The sequence below is a fragment of the Prionailurus bengalensis genome, chromosome D4 (genome assembly GCF_016509475.1).
Source record: "Prionailurus bengalensis isolate Pbe53 chromosome D4, Fcat_Pben_1.1_paternal_pri, whole genome shotgun sequence".
In the NCBI taxonomy this organism is placed as follows: domain Eukaryota; kingdom Metazoa; phylum Chordata; class Mammalia; order Carnivora; family Felidae; genus Prionailurus; species Prionailurus bengalensis.
The window spans coordinates 59,920,929-59,939,384 of NC_057359.1; the positions used below are offsets into that span (position 1 = coordinate 59,920,929).

Genomic DNA, 18,456 nt, shown 5'->3' on the forward strand with positions numbered 1-18,456 from the left:
CTTTATTGCCTTGAGGCAGAGTCCTACTTTATTACCTGTCATAATTTTTATAGCTAGCCAAAGAGGCCTTTGCTGCTGGGCAAAGTTCTGATAGCTCAGGGGGCCCACTGCCCACACGAGGGGGCTAAAAGAGATAGCAAGTGTGCAGGAGAGAGGAAATAGGAGGGATGTTCCTGCTTTGCAGGAGAAGAGGAGGAAGGGCAGAAAAATAACCAGTTATGTTCTGAAACAAGGAAGAAGGCTGCCTGCCTGCTTCCATTTCTCTGGTAAATATTTGACTGGATGTTTGCCTTTTCTCTGAGGTTTTTGGGTGCTGTGAAGAGAACTGGGCAGAACACCAGAATATCAGAAGCAGTCAATAACCCAGAGGCCAGAGAAGCTCAAAGAACAATCCAGAGAAGGAGATCGCTCACTGGGACCACAGGCAGTGCTTTCCCACCAAGATGATTTCTGCAAACTCCAGGTGAGTTATCAGGTCACACGGGACACACAGGACACACAAGTCACACAGGACAACCACATGTTCATGGCAACTGTCTTCTTTGATGTCGGTGATTCATGGAAGCTGGGAGAAAGGCATAGGTTTAGTTGGTTTATAAGTTTAGTTAGGTTTATATATGTGGGTTATATATATGTGGTTATTGTTGGTTTATAGGTTTAGTTAGGTTTATATATGTGGGAAGAAACCATGGATGGGTTCCTGGGTCAATGAACAGGTTTCTGTTTATCTTCAGTTTGGAGCCAGAGTAGAATGGGAAGAGCCCAGATATGGTGTTGAAAGACCTGAGTTGGAATCCTGGCTCTGTAGTTTCTGGGAAATCTGAAAACCTCAGTTTCCTCACCTATAAGTCAAGTGTAATATCCCCAGCTTTGTGAAGATTATGTGAAAAAAGAATGTGAAAGGATTTGAGGTCTGTGAAGTCCTGTACAAATGCCAGGAATTAAGAATTCTCACATTGAAACTTGTCTTCAGCCAAACATTGAAACTTAAATATGTAATTAAAAAAAATTTTTTTAATCTTACTTAAGTCTTAAAAGACCTGAAAAGACTAGCCCAAAATATGACAGAAAGTAGAACTGTCACTTTCTGGTGTCGTCGTGTGTCTGGTTAGATCGTCTAGGGATGCCATGGAGGGTGAGAGACAGAAGAGGCATCGTGGAAAGACAGACGGAGTCTAGACTGTCTAATGGGAGTCCCTTGGGAAAGCAGATGAGGGTTTCCCCACTGTCTGCGGGTAGAGCTTCCTTCCTATGAAACCTTTCATGAGCCAGAATGCTATCAAGCCATTATGTGGAAACATTTTTGAGCATTCCCAGACCCCCAAAATAACCTCTCTTAGGCTTTTCTGTTGCCTTCGGACACATCTTGCCAACAGGTGCACAAAAATAGATGGAGATGAAGTACCAATGCTCACAGACAGTTCAAAGCTCTGGCGGCTTGATGGAGATGCTGAGTGTGCTCCCTGGGGAAGGAGCTTGGTGGGACCCATCTCCCTACTGGGGTGCCTGCTGCTTCTATAATGGCTCGTTGTAAAACAAACACCGAACACTATTTTTGCTTTTGGCCTTTTCTCATAAAGGGGAAAATCCTCTTTGGATTTCTTTCGGTTAGTGAAAACAAGTAGTAGTGTAGGTCATTTATAAAAGCAAAGTGGCATAATGTAAACTTTTGAAAAGTGGGGCATACCTGTACCTGGAGTCCTGGGCACAGGGAAGGAGGGACGAAGTGTGAGGGCAGTGGGTGGAGAAGGACATGGGACAGGAAATAGACCAGAGGGTGGCCTGAAGGACAGGTGGACGGAAAGGAGAGTCAGCTAGGTGCTGGGGGACACGAATTAGGAAGCCTGAGGGCACTGGTCTTTTTCTCCCCTCATTCCAGCTGGGCTCCTTGGGCTGGGAGGGAAGGGCTAAGAGGGAGCAGGGGTGTGTGGCTGGATGTGGACTTCAGGAAGGTCCCTCTGGTCACGGGGTGGAGGAGGGATGAGGGGGCAGTGCGGGAGGTATGGGACGTGGCAGGGATTTGACCCTGAAGTCCAGGTGAGGGTGAGGGGAGCCTAGACTGTGGTGGTGGCTTTGGGGACGGAGACATGTCTGGATTCAGCAGGGACTGGAGGGTCTACCTGACATGGCTTGATCTGGGGGCGTGTTGGAGAGCGTGCCTCTGCATCTCTGGCTTGGCCTAATGGATGGACAGTGGTGCCATTCCTGACGTGAGGTTCCCCAAGGAGGAACAGATTGGCAGGACTGTTCAGTTGGGACATGTTAGACTGGAGTGCCACGGGACATCCCAAACAAGATGACCAGGAGGCAGGCAATTGGCTATATGGTCTGGACTCAGAATAAAAGTCTGAGCTGGACCCCGAGAATGTGGCCCACCCCATGGGCCTGGTACCCTCTGGGCCCCGGACATTCTTTCAAAATCAGCCCCATGCCCTCCACAGCCTCCATGCACTCCTCCCAGGACCGCCTCTTTATCATGGTCATCTCCCCGGATCCCAGGCTGGCTTGTCCGGCTCTTCTTATAGGGCAGGGCTCAGGCCTGAGCACATCGTCCAGATTTGTCTGCCCAGTAAAGAGTAGGGGGTCACTGTCTTCTCTGAGGACCCCAGACACAGAACCTTTATCAATGTCTTCATGTAATTTTAATGTGTGAGTCTGTTTCCTGTTTAGAAAATATACGAAGGTTTCAAATTCCAGCTCTGCCACTTGCAGGCTGAGTGACTATGGGTATTTACTTCACCTCTCCAAAGCCTCAGTTTTCCCATCCATGAAGTGGGAATAATAGTCCTTGCTGCACAGGCTGTGAAAGGATTAAGTGAGATAATAACTATAAAACCATAGCCCCATGCCTAGCATGGGATGAACCTTCAATAAACGGTACCTAATGTTACTGTTATTTTATTAAGGGAGAAGAAATGAAAATGAACGTTGCTTTATTGGACGTTTAATAGAGTAGGGAGTACAAAAAGGGGCTTTTATCTTCCTCAGTCATACATTTTTTTGTGGCAACTCTCTCTGAACTTCTCAGACATGGGTGCAACACCCCCCCCATACTCACCGTCTGAAGCAGGGTGCCCAGCCAGGCTGACCATTCCTAGCTTTGCAGTAAGCTCAAAATGAACGGGCGAGGTGAAAGCAGAGGAGAGGAAGCAGAGACCTGGACACAGAGGAACAAACAGGGGGGTCATGGGAGAAAGTGGAATAAAGACCCAAAAGGCCAATTAATACCTCATCTCTGATCCTCACAGCTTCACGTTAGTATCTGTGTTTGAGTCCCCCTATGGACAAGTGACAGCCTGTTTCTGAACCTCACTCTCTAAGGATCCAGCAAGACCTCGGGGATGAGAACGCTGTGTGGACCGTAAAGCCCCAATCTTCCCCATGGTGCCCGTAGCTTGGCACAGGGGACCATCCCATGGCTCATGCCCCAGTAGAGAGCTCTGTTCCCAACCTGGCCAGGCTGATTCTGTCTCTCTGAGACACTGGTGGACCCGGGGCACCCAGCCAGGGTGTCCAGCTTTTTTGTACAATGGCTTCTGTGTCTCTCAATAATGCTGGTGCTACCCTAGGAGAGTGCCCCCGGGCTCCCCTGGGGGCCAGGCTGCTGCTTGAAATCTACCTCTAGCTTGTGGAACAGCATCTGGGAGAAGCAGCTGCAGGGAAGGGGAATGCAGGCCTCAGTTAACAAGGCACCTTTCATACCCATTCTTTTAAAAAATTTTTCTTTAAAGTTTATTTATCTTGAGAGAGAGAGAGGGAGTGCTTGTGTGTGCACATGAGTGGGAGAGGGGCAGAGAGAGATAGAAGGAGAGAAAATCCCAAGCAGGCTCTGCACTGTCAGTGAGAGCCCTATGGCAGGGCTCGATCCCATGAACCATGAAATCATGACCTGAGCCGAAATCAAGAGTCGGACGCTTAACTGACTGAGCCACCCAGGCACCCCCATACCCATTCTTTAAATAATACAGGGAAGTGATGGAATTCCACCCATTCCACAGACAAGCAACTGAAGCTTCAGAAGGACAAATGATTCACCCCAGGTTGCAAGTTCTTTGATTCCAAATCCCAGGCTCTTCCCTCTAGACAGATCTGAGGTCTCACTTGAGCATGAAAACACCCCATACATGCCCTCAAAAGGAGGTTTCTGACCTAAGGCTGACCATTTCTGGTGGTACAACAAGGTCAAAATGAACGGGCACAGTCAAGGCCAAAGAGAAGGAAATGGATTTGGACACACAGAGGAGATAGCCCTGGGGGAAAAAAAATGGAATAAAAACAGGATGTGTATGTATTTCTCCTGATTCCCAGAGAGTCACAGAAAGTAACAGAGACAAAGCATTGAGGAGTAAGAGGGAATCACAGAGAAGACACATAGAACTTTCTGGAAAGGCTGTCAGAGGCAGGCCTGAAGTGGGGTTGTGGGGCTGGGAAGAAAACAAGAGATCTGTCGGCAAGGTGGCTGCCTGTGTGGGTTTTATGATAGTCCTGGGCTTAATTTTATCTTATTTAAACAATTTAAAGTTTTAAAATTGGAAGTATGTATATTTATACAAAAGAAGAGGGACTAGTATATTAAACCCATGTACATATTCCCATTGCCAAATTCCATGGCCAGTCTTGTTTCAGGGGCACCCCCTCTTCCAGGCAACCCAGCATCTCATCATGGATTTCAGTTTTGAAAGGAAGTTTGCTTTCCCCCATGGAATTCTAGAAGCTGTGCACAAATGACCCGCACACAAAGTCAACTCTTCACAAGCCCCCATGAGCCTCTTGTCTTCATCTGACAGAATCCACATTACCCTGGCCACAGGAGTGGAAAATTACATTGAAAGGTCCTAGAATGTGAGTCAGAAAGTACCTATGTGAGGGTCCACATTGCTAGGGTTCAAGTCCTGCTGGCTCCTCCACTTATTAGCTGAGTAGGCTTGGATGAGCTTCCTGATCATTCAGTGCCTCATTTTTCTTATCTGTGAAATGGGCTGATAATAGTACCTCTGTCACAGGACTGTCAGGAGGATGAAGTTAGTTAATAAATGTGTAGCCCCTAAAGCATAGCTTGGGGCACAGTGGGCCCTTGAGAAACGTTATCTGTCCCTCTACCCACTTAGGGAACGTTAGTGAGCACCTACTGGTGCCACATGCTGGGCCAGGAGCTGGGCATGCGGAGATGCATGAGAAGGGTGTCTGTCCCCAGGGAGCCCCCCATCCAGTGGGGACACAGACCCAGGAAAAGACACTTCTAAGCAGTGGCCTGGCTGCTATGACAGTGGGCTGTGTCCCAAGCAGTTCAGCCTTCTCCATTCACAAGTGGCCAGACTGAGACCCACAGACCCTCTGAGCCTAAGGAGCCAAGGCGCTCAGCAGCAGAGCCAGGTGGCCTGGAGGCAGTTGTTCGCGGCCAGCCCTCTTACATGAGGGTCTCAGAAGCGGGTGGGTCTAGAGGGCGGCGGGGCTATTCTGGGCAAAGGTGCTGTGCTTTGGGTCACCCTGCCAGCAGCATGGAAATGGGAGACGGGTCATGGGGTCAGGCGTGGGCAGCTGCCATGGCTACTGGTTAACCAGGTGAAGGACTTTGATTCAGCTGACTGCAGGGTCAGGGGCCAAGGGCAGAAGAGTCCCCAACTCGCGGGGGGCCAGGCTGGCTGTCCGTGCCATGCACTGGATTGGGAAGGGCTGGCAGCAGACTCTCCAGGGACAGAGGAGCAGACAGGGTCTGGGGTCTGAGGAGGTAGAAATGGAGCCTGGGAGAGTTCCTTTTCAGCCCAACATAAGGCAAATCCCTTATCTTTGGTCAGAGCTGTGCAGAAGTGGGAAGGGGATGGAAAAGAAGATCAGTTCTCATTGAGCATGAGGCGAGCATTTGACTCTCACTGTGTCTGATCATCAGGCAGCCTGGAAAGGAGGCATTAGATCCACTTTCAGGAGGAGGAGAGTAAGGCCCGGAGAAGGCATGGCTCACCCACCATCACACGGCTGCTGGGGGGTGGGGGGAGGGGGCTGGGCTCGCTCTCAGGTCTGCCTGGCTCCCTGTGCTTTTCCTCTAGGCCCCGTGAGATGAAAGGGTTGGAGAGGATTCCTACCCCTGGAAGTGCTGGCCGAGTGTGGGTGTGGGGCTGGGGAACGTCCTAAAAGGCATTCAAGCATCTGAAGGGGCTGGATTCCAGAGCTTCTAGGTGACCAGGTGGGTGTCTGTGATCCTGACTGAGTGGATGAATGTTCTATCTCAGGGGTGGACAGGAGGCAGCTGTGCCATACGCATGTCCACCGCACCCAGCACTGCTGGTTTCTCAGTCTCCCTCCCCTCCTCCCCCTTCCTTCCTTCCTTCCTTCCTTCCTTCCTTCCTTCCTTCCTTCTTTCCTTCTTTTCATTCATTCATTCATTCATTCACTCATTCGGCACCTACTTGGATTTGCTATGTATGTACCTGTCCCAAGTCAGAAGCTGGGGGTAGGGCTGGAGTGGAAGATGGTTGGAGTTTAAAGCTGAGTGAAATGCTCCTTGCTTTGGAACAGCCCAGGCTAAAAGTGAAAGCCGAGGCCTGAAGAAGGCCCCCGCAGCAGGAAGTGATGAGTGCCAGAGAGCGATGAGGCTAAGGAGTGGGGGTGGGGGGTCCTTCCCAAAGAGGCTGGAGGGACGAACTCTGGCACCAGGGAGACCAGCCAGGGCAGGAGGCTGGTGCAACACCCCGAAGGGCAGGTGATAAGGGCTAAAGAGTTTCCAGATGACCTCACCTGCTGTTACACGTCAGAGCAAGGCCTGGTGTTTGGGAACCCCTCCGTATAAGGACAAATACTTGCAGAAGGTGCAGTTAGTCAGAGGCCTTCGGGGATGGTGCGCCCCGGGCCCGGCAATCACCTCATGGTCAGGGTTTCAAACGGCTGATGGACAACCATTAGTGGGCTGTAAAATTAATTTAACGGTTATGACCAGCACTTTACAAAATGGAATGGACCAGAACAACATGAATAGAATTGAATCAGATTAAAAATAGTAGAGGATATGAAGGGTATTGTGTTACGAAAATTTGTTCTGCATGTTTGTGCACGGTTGTGTGTACATGCACACACATGAACTGGGTCATGGCTATAGTGTGTACTTGACCACAGCTATGACTTGTAGTCAGAAAACTTAAAAACACTGAACGGGGCCAAACTCCTCATTTTGCAGAGCATGGGAGAAGAGGGTTGGTTGGAGCACTGGCTCTGTCCTGTGTTTTTTCCTCTAAACTTACCTTTCTCCCAAAGCTTAGTTTATATTCAGACCAGTTTACAAACTTGAACAGCCTCCGTATTTTTGTCTGTGCCCAGAGCCAGGGCCACATCTCCCCAGCGGTGTGCCAGGGAATATGTAACAACTGGCTGAGAAAAATACATACATATATTTAATATAAATTATACTGATGTAATGGATGTATCACACAGCTCACAGGTAATGAAATATACAATGCTCTTTATTACAGGTTCCATAGAATCAATTAATTCTTGCGGAATGCTTTCATCGATTTTTACTCAACTCTTTTATCTATAGCCAACCTGTAGTTGATGAATGAGCATAGTTTCAACATGAACGTTATTTGATATTTTTATTTACACTAATGAGTAAGACAAATGTGAAACAATGAAGGCAAGGGTTAGGTCAAAACTTCCCTCATTCATCAATCGACAGAAACTATTTCCTAGATAGGATAAGAGTTTTTGAATTCTGGGAGAATACTTCTTCAATTTTTTTTCCCTGTTATTCACAGTGTAATAGCTACAAACATAGGTTTAAATGTAATCTGCATTATTAACATTTTCTCTGTCACTTTTTTAAAATGTTTATTTATTTTTGAGAGAGAGGGAGAGTGCACGCAGGGTGGGGGGCAGAGACAGAGAGGGAGAGAGAGAATCCCAAGCAAGATCTGCACTGTCAGCGTGGAGCCTGATGCGGGGCTCGAATTCACGAACTGTGAGATCACGACCTGTGTGGAAACCAAGAGTCAGACGCTTAACCGACTGAGCCACTCAGGTGCCCCTTCTCTGTCACTTTATAGACAGTCTACAAAACAATAAAGCAAGCCCTGATTTGTAGTGTCTGGCCTATTTGCATGGTGTAAATATTCCCGCTGTGGCCAGTTTCAAGGTGCATACATGAAGTCGCTGAATATGGGTGTGGAAAGAGATAACTCCGTAGCACGCCATAACATAGTTTCCATCACACACATGCAAGAGATGTAAATAACTTCAGGAGCATAGATAATAGTATAATGATTAGAAAGTGATGGGTTTTCAAGGGATACAGGAGTACTGATGCCTAGGGGCACTTGTACCCCAATGTTTATAGCAGCACTCTCAACAATATCCAGATTATGGAAAGAGCCTAAATGTCCATCAACTGATGAATGGATAAAGAAATTGTGGTTTATATACACAATGGAGTACTACCGGGCAATGAGAAAGAACGAAATATGGCCCTTTGTAGCAACGTGGATGGAACTGGAGAGTGTGATGCTAAGTGAAATAAGCCATACAGAGAAAGACAGATACCATATGTTTTCACTCTTATGTGGATCCTGAGAAACTTAACAGAAACCCATGGGGGAGGGGAAGGAAAAAAAAAAAAGAGGTTAGAGTGGGAGAGAGCCAAAGCATAAGAGACTCTTAAAAATTGAGAACAAACTGAGGGTTGATGGGGGGTGGGAGGGAGGGGAGGGTGGGTGATGGGTATTGAGGAGGGCACCTTTTGGGATGAGCACTGGGTGTTGTATGGAAACCAATTTGACAATAAATTTCATATATTGAAAAAAAATAAAGACATCACCAAAAATAAAAAAAAAGAAAGTGATGGGTTTTGAATCTTTGCTACCTTTCTTTTTAGTATAACTTATTTAATTATAAGTTTATATAATTTAGTTTTTAACAATGCTGGTGTTTCACAATGGGCCTGCGAAATTCCTGATAATGTGATTCAAGCCAGCCTGAGCACACTATTACATCTGCCTGGAACTCTCAGGCAGGATGGCAAGGAGGCTATGCACGAGGGGATTGATGGGATTCCCAGAGGTGGGTCAGGGTGGCCCAGGAGCGGACAGCCCAACACACAGACTACTGCATTGCTGGAGGTGTCACAAGGACAGGCAGGCACCCACACACACATAAACACATGCAACATACATGCACACACACCTCTTCCTCCTTCCCTAATCCTTCTCTGTGCTGAGCACCAAGGTCCTGCAGCTGCCTGCCCACAAGGTGCCTGAACTCACTGAGTTTCACCTGAAATAGTCCTGGGCGTCCTGACTTTTTCCGCTCACTGGCCCTCTCTGGGCCTCAGTTTCCTCAGGGAAGTTCCCTTGGAATGTTTTTTTTTTTTAATTTTTTTTAATGTTTATTTATTATTGAGAGACAGAGAGAGATAGAGCATGAGCTGGGGAGGGGCCGAGAGAGAGGGAGACACAGAATCTGAAGCAGGCTCCAGGCTCTGAGCTGTCAGCACAGAGCCCAATGTGGGGCTCGAACTCACGAATAGTGAGATCATGACCTGAGCTGAAGTCGGGCACTCAACTGACTGAGCCACCCAGGTGCCCCTGAATGTGTGTTTTTTTTTTTTAATTTAAGTTCAAGTTAGTTAACTTATAGTGTAGTATTGGCTTCAGAAGTAGAATTTAGTGATTCAACACTTACATGTAACACCCAGTGCTCATCCCAATAAGTGTCTTCCTTAATGCCCGTCACCCAGTTAGCCCATCCCCCACCCACCTCCCTCCATCAACCCTCAGTTTGTTCCCTGTATTTAAGAGTCTCTTAGGGTTTGCCTGCCTCTCAGCAGACATTCCTGAGCCTCTCCGTGCCAGGCGCTGGGCTGACCTTAGGAATCAGAGATGAGTCTGTGGGGTGTGAAACCTCTCCTGGCTTCAGTTCCTTGTTTTACAAAGGAGATAACACAACCTGCCTCACGAGATTCGTGCAAGAATTAGATAATCTAAAATGGCAGAATTCCTAGGCCATAGTGACACATATTAAAGTGACATCCATTAAGGAAAGCTGTTATCATATGTTTAACTTACTACTATGGAAGGATAATGTTGGGGCCAAAGGAAGCAAAAGGATTGTGGGGCAGAGACCCCCCCGCCACAGGCAGGGGATCAGTAGGGGGGTGTTGGAGACAGGAGCTGGGAATTCATACGACCCGTCATCTAGATGCACCAGCTGTATAGCACACCTCAGATTGGCCATCATGGCATTTTATTAATTAAGTAGTATTTTAATTAATGAAGGGCACCTGGGTGTCTCAGTTGGTTAAGCGTCTGACTTTGGCTCAGGTCATAATCTCGCAGCTCGTGAGTTGGAGCCTCATGTCAGGCTCTCTGCTATCAGCACAGACAGAGCCTGCTTCGGATTCTCTGTCTTCTTCTCTCTCTGCCCCTCCCCCACTAGCTTGTGTGCCCTCTCTCTCTCTCTCAAAAATACACATTTTTCAAAAAGGAATGTTTTGGGGCGCCTGGGTGGCGCAGTCGGTTAAGCGTCCGACTTCAGCCAGGTCACGATCTCGCGGTTCGTGAGTTCGAGCCCCGCGTCAGGCTCTGGGCAGATGGCTCAGAGCCTGGAGCCTGTTTCCGATTCTGTGTCTCCCTCTCTCTCTGCCCCTCCCCCATTCATGCTCTGTCTCTCTCTGTCCCAAAAATAAATAAACGTTGAAAAAAAAATTAAAAAAAAAAAGGAATGTTTTAACTAATGAAAGATTTATAATTTGTACCACCCCAAACCATACATGTTTTCACTTTATGCTGGTTTCACACCCTTCTTTACCTCAGAATGGTGTTTTATGGCTTAGGAACTACCTTTAGTCTTTCCCTGATTACAGAGCGACCTGTTCATTCATTCAGCACGTGTTTATTGCCTCTACTTTGTGCCAGGCACTATTCTAAGCTCTCCCAATAGACGGACACAGCTGTCAAGCCGCATATCTCTGTGTACTGCAATTCAGAAAAAATCATAAAAAGTCAGTCGAATGACCTCAAATGCCACTACCCAGAGATGACCACTCTTCACAACTTGGGATCAAGAAAGAATTTTCTTTCACTTTATGGTATATCATAAACACATTTCCAAGGCATCATCCGTGGAAAGCAGATCTTCTGCGTTTGGGGGTTTTGTCTCAGGGCTGCCCTGTAGGTGTTGTCCACCCTTCAGCATTCCTGCCCCACCAGCCCTGGACCCACCAGGAAGCAGCATGAGTAGTAAAGACTAGGGAAGGGGCCTCAGTGGCTTTTGAACTTGGGTTGATTGCAGTATGTTTCATATGCTCACTGCAGTGGCTGCTGGAGAGGAAGTGCAGCCCAGGGGTTTCAGACTATGCAGCTGGGGCCCCTTAGAGGGCAGCACTGTCCACCCTCCTGGAGCTCACCTGTTCCCAGCTGCTGCCCACTCTCTACCCCTGCCAGCAGGACGCAGACCAGGCGGTGACTCTGCACAGGCAGTCACCCATCCAGAGGAGTCTGACGGACCTGTTATACCCACACAGAGATTTCCTTTCTTTAGTAAACGCATTTTCTTTCCTTGATTGAATGAAGAAATCAAGTTTAGTCAGATCCCATTTTTGCTTAAAATTATAGAGGTTATAAACACGCATAGTTATGGAAGGAGAAGGGACTTTTATTTACTACTTTATACATTGGTAGACATTTTGAGTGTTTTACAATGAGCGTATATTACATTTCAAACATTATACACACACAAGAGAGAGATTGACAGAGTGAGGGATAGAGAGAGAGAAAGAGAGCAAGAATCTGGGCATTCTAGTACATATCTTTAGGCACCTCTCTGAGTATTTCCCTAGCTTATATTTTTCAGAAGTAGGATTCCTTAATGTGGAATTGCCATATTTTGAAAAGTTCTTCATGTATATGTTGCAAAATTAATCCTCAGAATGTTTATACCAGTTTATACTCTTACTACCAGGAAATGGATACTAACTTGTTTTAATCTTCAGTAATGCTAGGTAGTATTTTCAATAATTCTCAATTTAATAGATAAGACAACACTTTATCTTAATTTCTACTGTTATTACTAGTTGCAATTTTAAGAACTTACCACGCATTTGTTCTTTTTTTTTTAATTTTTTTAACGTTTTATTTATTTTTGAGACAGAGAGAGACAGAGCATGAACGGGGGAGGGGCAGAGAGAGAGGGAGACACAGAATCTGAAACAGGCTCCAGGCTCTGAGCCATCAGCCCAGAGCCAGACGCGGGGCTCGAACTCACGGACCGCGAGATCGTGACCTGAGCTAAAGTCGGCTGCTTAACCGACTGAACCACCCAGGCGCCCCAAGAACTTATCACGCATTTGTATCTCTTCTTTGTTAGTGGCTTACTATTCTTTGGACATTTTTGTTCTTGTGTTTCTCTTCTAGTCTCAATTTTATTTTTTTCTCTTCCTGTAGTTGTTGGAGCGATTGAATTGTCTTTTTTTCATAGATACTCTTTAATGTACGTTTTACAATGTATTTGTATTCCTCCGGCAATTCCCTGTGTACTTTTAACATACTTACCTAGAACTGCATTTTTCTTATAAAGCCCAGAAAGAGAAAACAGGTTTCTCCATCATCCTGCTAAACAGGAGAATGTGATCCTGCTGTTCTCTCTGCGTCCACACCTGGCCTCAGCTCGCCCCTTCCCCCATGGGATTTTACCTCCAAATTGGCATTTCACACGTTTTGTTTCACAATAACTACTTACCTAGATATTTAACAAGATATTTTACTCATTTCTGTGTTGGCTGTTGCCTTTACATCCTTCTTCTTCCTAGACTCCTTTCTTTCTTTCTTTTTTAAAAATTAATTAATTAATTAATGTTTTAAACTTACATCCAAGTTAGTTAGCATATGGTGCAACAATGATTTCAGGAGTAGATTCCTTAAGCCCCTTACCCATTTAGTCCATCCCCCCCTCCCACAGCCCCTCTAGCAACCCTCTGTTTGTTCTCTATATTTAAGAGTCTCTTATGTTTTGTCCCCCCCCCCGTTTTTATATTATATTTGCTTCCCTTCCCTTATGTTCATCTGTTTTGTATCTTAAATTCCTCATATGAGTGAGGTCGTATGACATTTGTCTTTTTCTGACTGACTAATTTTATTTAGCATAATACCCTCCAGTTCCATCCACATAGTTGCAAACGGTAAGATTTCACTCTTTTTGATTGCTGAGTAATATATACCACATTTGGGCTCTTTCCATAATTTGGCTATTGTTGATAGTGCTGCTATAAACATGGGGTGCATGTGTCCCTTCGAAACAGCACACCTGTATCTCTTGGATAAATACCTCATAGTGCAATTGCTGGGTCATAGGGTAGTTCTATTTTTAGTTTTTTGATGAACTGCCATACTGTTTTCCAGAGTGGCTGTACCAGTTTGCATTCCCACCAGCAATGCAAAAGAGATCCTCTTTCTCCTCATCCTCACCAACATCTGTTGTTGCCTGAGTTGTTAATGTTAGCCATTCTGACAGGTGTGAGGTGGTATCTCATTGTGGTTTTGATCTGTATTTCCGTGATGATGAGTGATGTTGAGCATTTTTTCATGTGTTGGCTTGCCATCTGAATGTCTTCTTTGCAAAAGTGTCTATTCATGTCTTTTGCCCATTTCTTCACTGGATTATTTTTTTTTTGGGTGTTGAGTTTGGTAAGTTCTTTATAGCTTTTGGATACTAGCCCTTTATCTTATATGTCATTTGCAAATATCTTCTCCCATTCTGTCAGTTGCCTTTTAGTTTTGCTGATTGTTTTCTTTGCTGTGCAGAAGGTTTTTATTTTGATGAGGTCCCAGTAGTTCATTTTTGCTTTTTTTTCCCTTGCCTCCAGAGACGTGTTGAGTAAGAAGTTGCTTTGGCTGAGGTCAAAGAGGTTTTTTACCTGCTTTCTCTTTGAGGATTTTGATGGCTTCCTGTCTTACATTGAGGTCTTTCATCCATTTTGAGTTTATTTTTGTGTATGGTGTAAGAAAGTGGTTCAGATTCATTCTTATGCATGTCGCTGTCCAGTTTTTCCAGACCATTTGCTGAAGAGACTGTCTTTGTTCCATTGTATATTCTTTCCTGCTTTGTTAAAGATTAGTTGGCCATACGTTTGTGGGTCCATTCTGGGATCTCTATTCTGTTCCATTGATCTGAGTGTCTCTTTTTGTGCCAGTACCATACTGTCTTGATGATTACAGCTTTGTAATACATCTTGAAGTCTGGGATTGCGATGCCTCCAGCTTCGGTTGTAGAATCCTCTTTCTTATTTCTTGAGAATTTCCTCCATTGTTTTTTTCCAGAGAAGGTCTTTTGAGTCCTTGTGTGTCTAAGAATGTTATCTATGTGTAAAGATATATATTTATTTAAATGTATATTTACTTAGAATACTGTGCTCAGGGATTTTTTTTTTTTTGCCTGCTATTGCTTTTTGCACCCCTCTATTTCCTCCTAGATTTATGCTTCTTTTTAAAAATTTTTTTTAATTTTAATTAATTTTGAGAGAGAGAGAGCACAAGTGGGAGAGAGGGGCAAAGGGAGAGAGAGAGAGAGAGAGAGAGAGAGAGAGAGAGAGAGAGAGAATCTCAAGCAGGCTCCACACTCAACGCAGAGCCCAATACAGGGCTCGATCCCATGATATTGGAATCATGACCTGAGCCGAAATCAAGGGTCCCATCTTAACCAACTGAGCCACCCAGGCGCTCCTAGATTTATACTTCTACAGGATTTCCTGTAGCAATGACCTCAGAGAGGTTCCATATTAACTTCATCTCCTCAGGGATAAGTTCCTCTTTCTTGAATTTTTTACTCCTTTTTGTGGTGTTATCTTTCCTCAAATGTTTGATGGCTCTTGATTGTGTGCTCATCTTTGTGACTGAGCTGGCCACTGGGGTACCCGCATTGTGGAGGGTGGCTAGTCCTAAGGCTGCTGTCAGGACAGTGTGATGGAGGTGGTACCGCTAGGTGGGGTGCCTCAGGGGCTGTCTGGAAGCTGAAGCTTCTGGTCCCTTGCAGGACCATCTGTGATCCAGAGCACTGCCCCCCCACCTCTGACCCATATACACTACTCTTGGGGACAACACCCATTGCCTCTGACTGGTCAGCAGGGGTGGGAAGACAGTTGGGTCTCTGTGAGACCCCAGTTCATCATTCCGTGGGCTGCTGACAACCCTGTCCTGTTACACTGTGAGTGTAGAACCTTTCGTTGTGTGGCCCCACAGTCTGTGGCCTCATTGACTCACTCTTTTTCTCTTTGTTTTAGTCCCAGTTGCTCTCCATCATTCGGGGTCTTCCCATAGTTTCTGTGCCCCCAATAGATACCCTTCTTGCTTTCAAAATCTCTGTTTTCTTTCTTTTTTAAAAAAAAAATAACATCTTGGGGCACCTGGGTGGCCCAGTCATTTGGGCTTCTGACTATCGATTTCAGCTGAGATCATGATCTCATGGTTCATGGGTTCGAGCCCCGCATCAGGCTCTGTGCTGGCAGTATGGAGCCTGCTTGGGATTCTCTCTCTCCCTCTCTCTCTGCCTCTCCCCACTCATGTGTTTTCTCTCTCTCTCTCTCAAAATAAACTTAAAAAAATTAAAAAATAACATCTTTATCATTTTGAGGGTTTCATATAGGATGGGGAGACTGATGCATGTTCTCAGTGTACCTTCCTAAAAGCAGAAGTGTGAGCTTTACAGTTCTATCACATTTCTGATGGCCTGAGTTCCTGCACCTTCTCCACCGCTTCTAGGGTCTTTCAGACCTATGGTTAGACATAACTGGGGAATACTGGGGTTTTAAAAGAACTCCGGCGTGGGGGTGTGCCCTGCTCACGGGTTCCCCAGAGGAGTGGTCTTCCCTGAGACTTCTGAGGGAAAGGCAGGAGCTGGCAGGGAAATGGGGCCTGGGAGATGGCCGATGTGCTGCAGGGGTGGGAGACAGAGTCAGCACAGGTCTGCAGGTCCCGGTGAGCATGTAGACAGGGTGTATTGGAGTCTGAGCAGCAAGAACAGAGTTTACTAGGCACTGAGTCAATGTTCTTCTCAAACTGATACTGGTTGCATAGTGCATGATCATGTGATTGATCAAAGTACTTCTGAATAAAATAGAAGCCTTTTTGTTCCTGGTGCCTGGGTGGCTCAGTCAGTTGAGTGTCCAACTTTGAAGCCTGCTTCAGATTCTGTGTCTCCCTCTCTCCCTGTCCCTCACCCACTTGTTGTCTCCTCTCTCTCTCTGTCTCTTGAAAATAAATAAAAATTAAAAATAAAATAACAAATAAAAAGATTAGATGATTGGGGTGCCTGGGTAGCTCAGTCAGTTGAGCATCTGACTCTTGATTTCAGCTCAGGTTGTGATCCCAGGGTTGTGAGATCGAGCCCTGTGTCAGGATTCTCTCTCTCCCTCTCTGTCTGGCCCTCCCCCTTCTCCCTTCGCCTCTCTCTCTCTCTGTCTCTGTCTCTCTCTCTTTCAAAAAACAAGATAAGATGATCTTAGTGGTGAATAAGCTGAACTCCTGACAGTGATGCTCAGTGCTGATGGGTCAATGCCTGCAGCAGTGACTGATGATGTGAATGTGTTTTTTGGCTGTTTTTCAGAACCAGGCAGCTAAATGGCACCTGTGTCAGCTCAGTGGACATGGAGCTCTTCCTCCATTACTCCCTCATCCCATCAGTAAGTAAAGGCAGAGGAGAGCAAGGAGCAGAGAGGAGGGGAATTGGGTCCCTCCCATACACAGGCTCCCCAAAGGGCCTGAATAGGTCAGCAGAGAGACATCAACTGAATTTCCTTGACTTGCTTTCTTATATTATGCACCAAAAAACAAGCAGAGGAAGGCTTTTAACGGCTGAAGAGTCAAGGACACTGGCTTTTTAGGGATTCAAAAAAGGCTCTTCTAAGGAAGCAATGACAGCTGAGGTCTGTTGGAAGATGTAGTCAAGAGCCTTTCAAGCGGAGAGGAGAGCATGTGCAAAGGCCCTGTGGAGGAGGGGAACAGAGAGTGTGAGGAGCCGAGAGGGCTGGCATGGCTGGAGTGGAGAGCTGAGGTAGAGTTTTCTGGGAGGAGAGTGGGCCTGGGCCAGGTGGAGCCCTCTGGGGCTCTGTGTGAAGGAGTGGTGTCTGCATTCTAAGTGCAGTGGGAAGTAACTGGAGTTTTCCAGCGTGGAGCTTATGTGATCAGTATTCTGTTTTGAAATGATCACTCTTGTTGCATTGTGGGGATCAAGGTGGAGGTGGGCCAGAGAGGAGATGGTTCAGATTTTAGCTCATCCTGGATGGGTGGTGGTCAGCTCAAGATGTTTGGGAGTAAGACAGTAGGACTAGCTAATGCATTGGATAGAGTCGTTAGGGAGAGGAGGGGTTGAGGACAACGTGGGTTTCTAACTTGCATGGCCAGAAGGATGGCGGTGTCTGTCATTCACTAGTTAAGGAGAACCAGAAGAGATCTGGGTTTGGGGTGGATGAAGACAGGGCAGGGAGGCAAATCGTGCGTTCCATTTAAGACATACTGAATTTAAGAAGTGCCAACTCTATAGTTAGATGAATAGTTGGGGAGCTCATGGACAAGGTCTGGGCTGAAGAGTCAAGGTGAGTCTTGTGGGCATTGGTGGCCATTGAAAGCATGGACATGGGTGAGAGGATCTGCTAATAAGAGGAGTGATCCTTGGACTGAATGATGAGGAAATCCTGACTTTAGTGGTGGAATAAAGAATAATCCAGCAGAGGAGACTGAGAGGTAATGGAGAAAACCCAGAAAAGCACTGTTGATGGAAGCCTAGGGAACAGGGTGTTTCTCAGAGGAGGAAGTGGTCAACACTGGAATGTGGCTGAGAGATCAAGCCAGATTTGGGCTTGAAGTTTCCAGTGGATTCATGGTAGTTTTTGACTTTGGCCATAGCTCTTTCCATGGATGGGAAGGAGAAGCCAGGTTAGGGGGTTGAAGAGCAATGAGAGGTGAGGAAATAGAGGCAGCAAGTGTAGACAGTTCTCAGGAAGTTTCTAGTAAAAGGAAGAGAAAAAGGGCATCAAGTGACTGAGAATATGATTGAATTCTCAAAAAGCAAAAAGGAAAGAAGGATTCGCAGTGTGACAGTTATCTCCTTTTCACAGGTGAGGAAACTGAGGCTTGGAGAAGCTGGGTCTCTCTTCTAGTCAATATGTGAGAGAGACTAAATTTGAACCTGTTCAGGGCAACACAGAGGAAAGCTCAGTACAAAGCATTCTAGAAGCTCAAGGGCATGTGCGGCTAGCTCCCTGACTCTGGGCTCTGAGGAGCCACAGACACTCTGAGCCCTCTGCTAACCCACACATCCTCCTTCAGGGAGGGCCCACTGACATTCTCATCTTCTCTTCCTGTAGCTTTTCATCATTTTGGTCTTGTCCTTTCTCCAAAGACGAGAGCACCGTAAGCAGAGAGATGATACTTCTCACCTCCTGGGGAACCGCTTTGGAATCATCATGTGAGTTGAGCTAAGGCTGAT

At 46.3% G+C, this 18,456-nt stretch overlaps 1 protein-coding gene across 2 annotated transcripts in view; it reads left to right on the forward strand.

The window, feature by feature from the left end:
* The first annotated feature begins 307 nt into the window (after positions 1-307).
* LOC122474504 (stimulated by retinoic acid gene 6 protein-like) overlaps positions 308-18,456 on the forward strand; it is a 56,448-nt gene continuing 38,299 nt past the window's right edge. The window contains exons 1-3 of one of the 2 annotated variants that reach the window (XM_043565398.1): positions 308-463; positions 16,576-16,651; positions 18,335-18,435. In XM_043565398.1, coding sequence (XP_043421333.1) covers positions 444-463; positions 16,576-16,651; positions 18,335-18,435 — 197 coding nt within the window. In that variant the 5' untranslated portion in view covers positions 308-443. Of the gene's footprint in view, positions 464-6,044; positions 6,182-16,575; positions 16,652-18,334; positions 18,436-18,456 lie in introns of those variants that run through there. The other variant, XM_043565399.1, reaches the window with a different exon arrangement.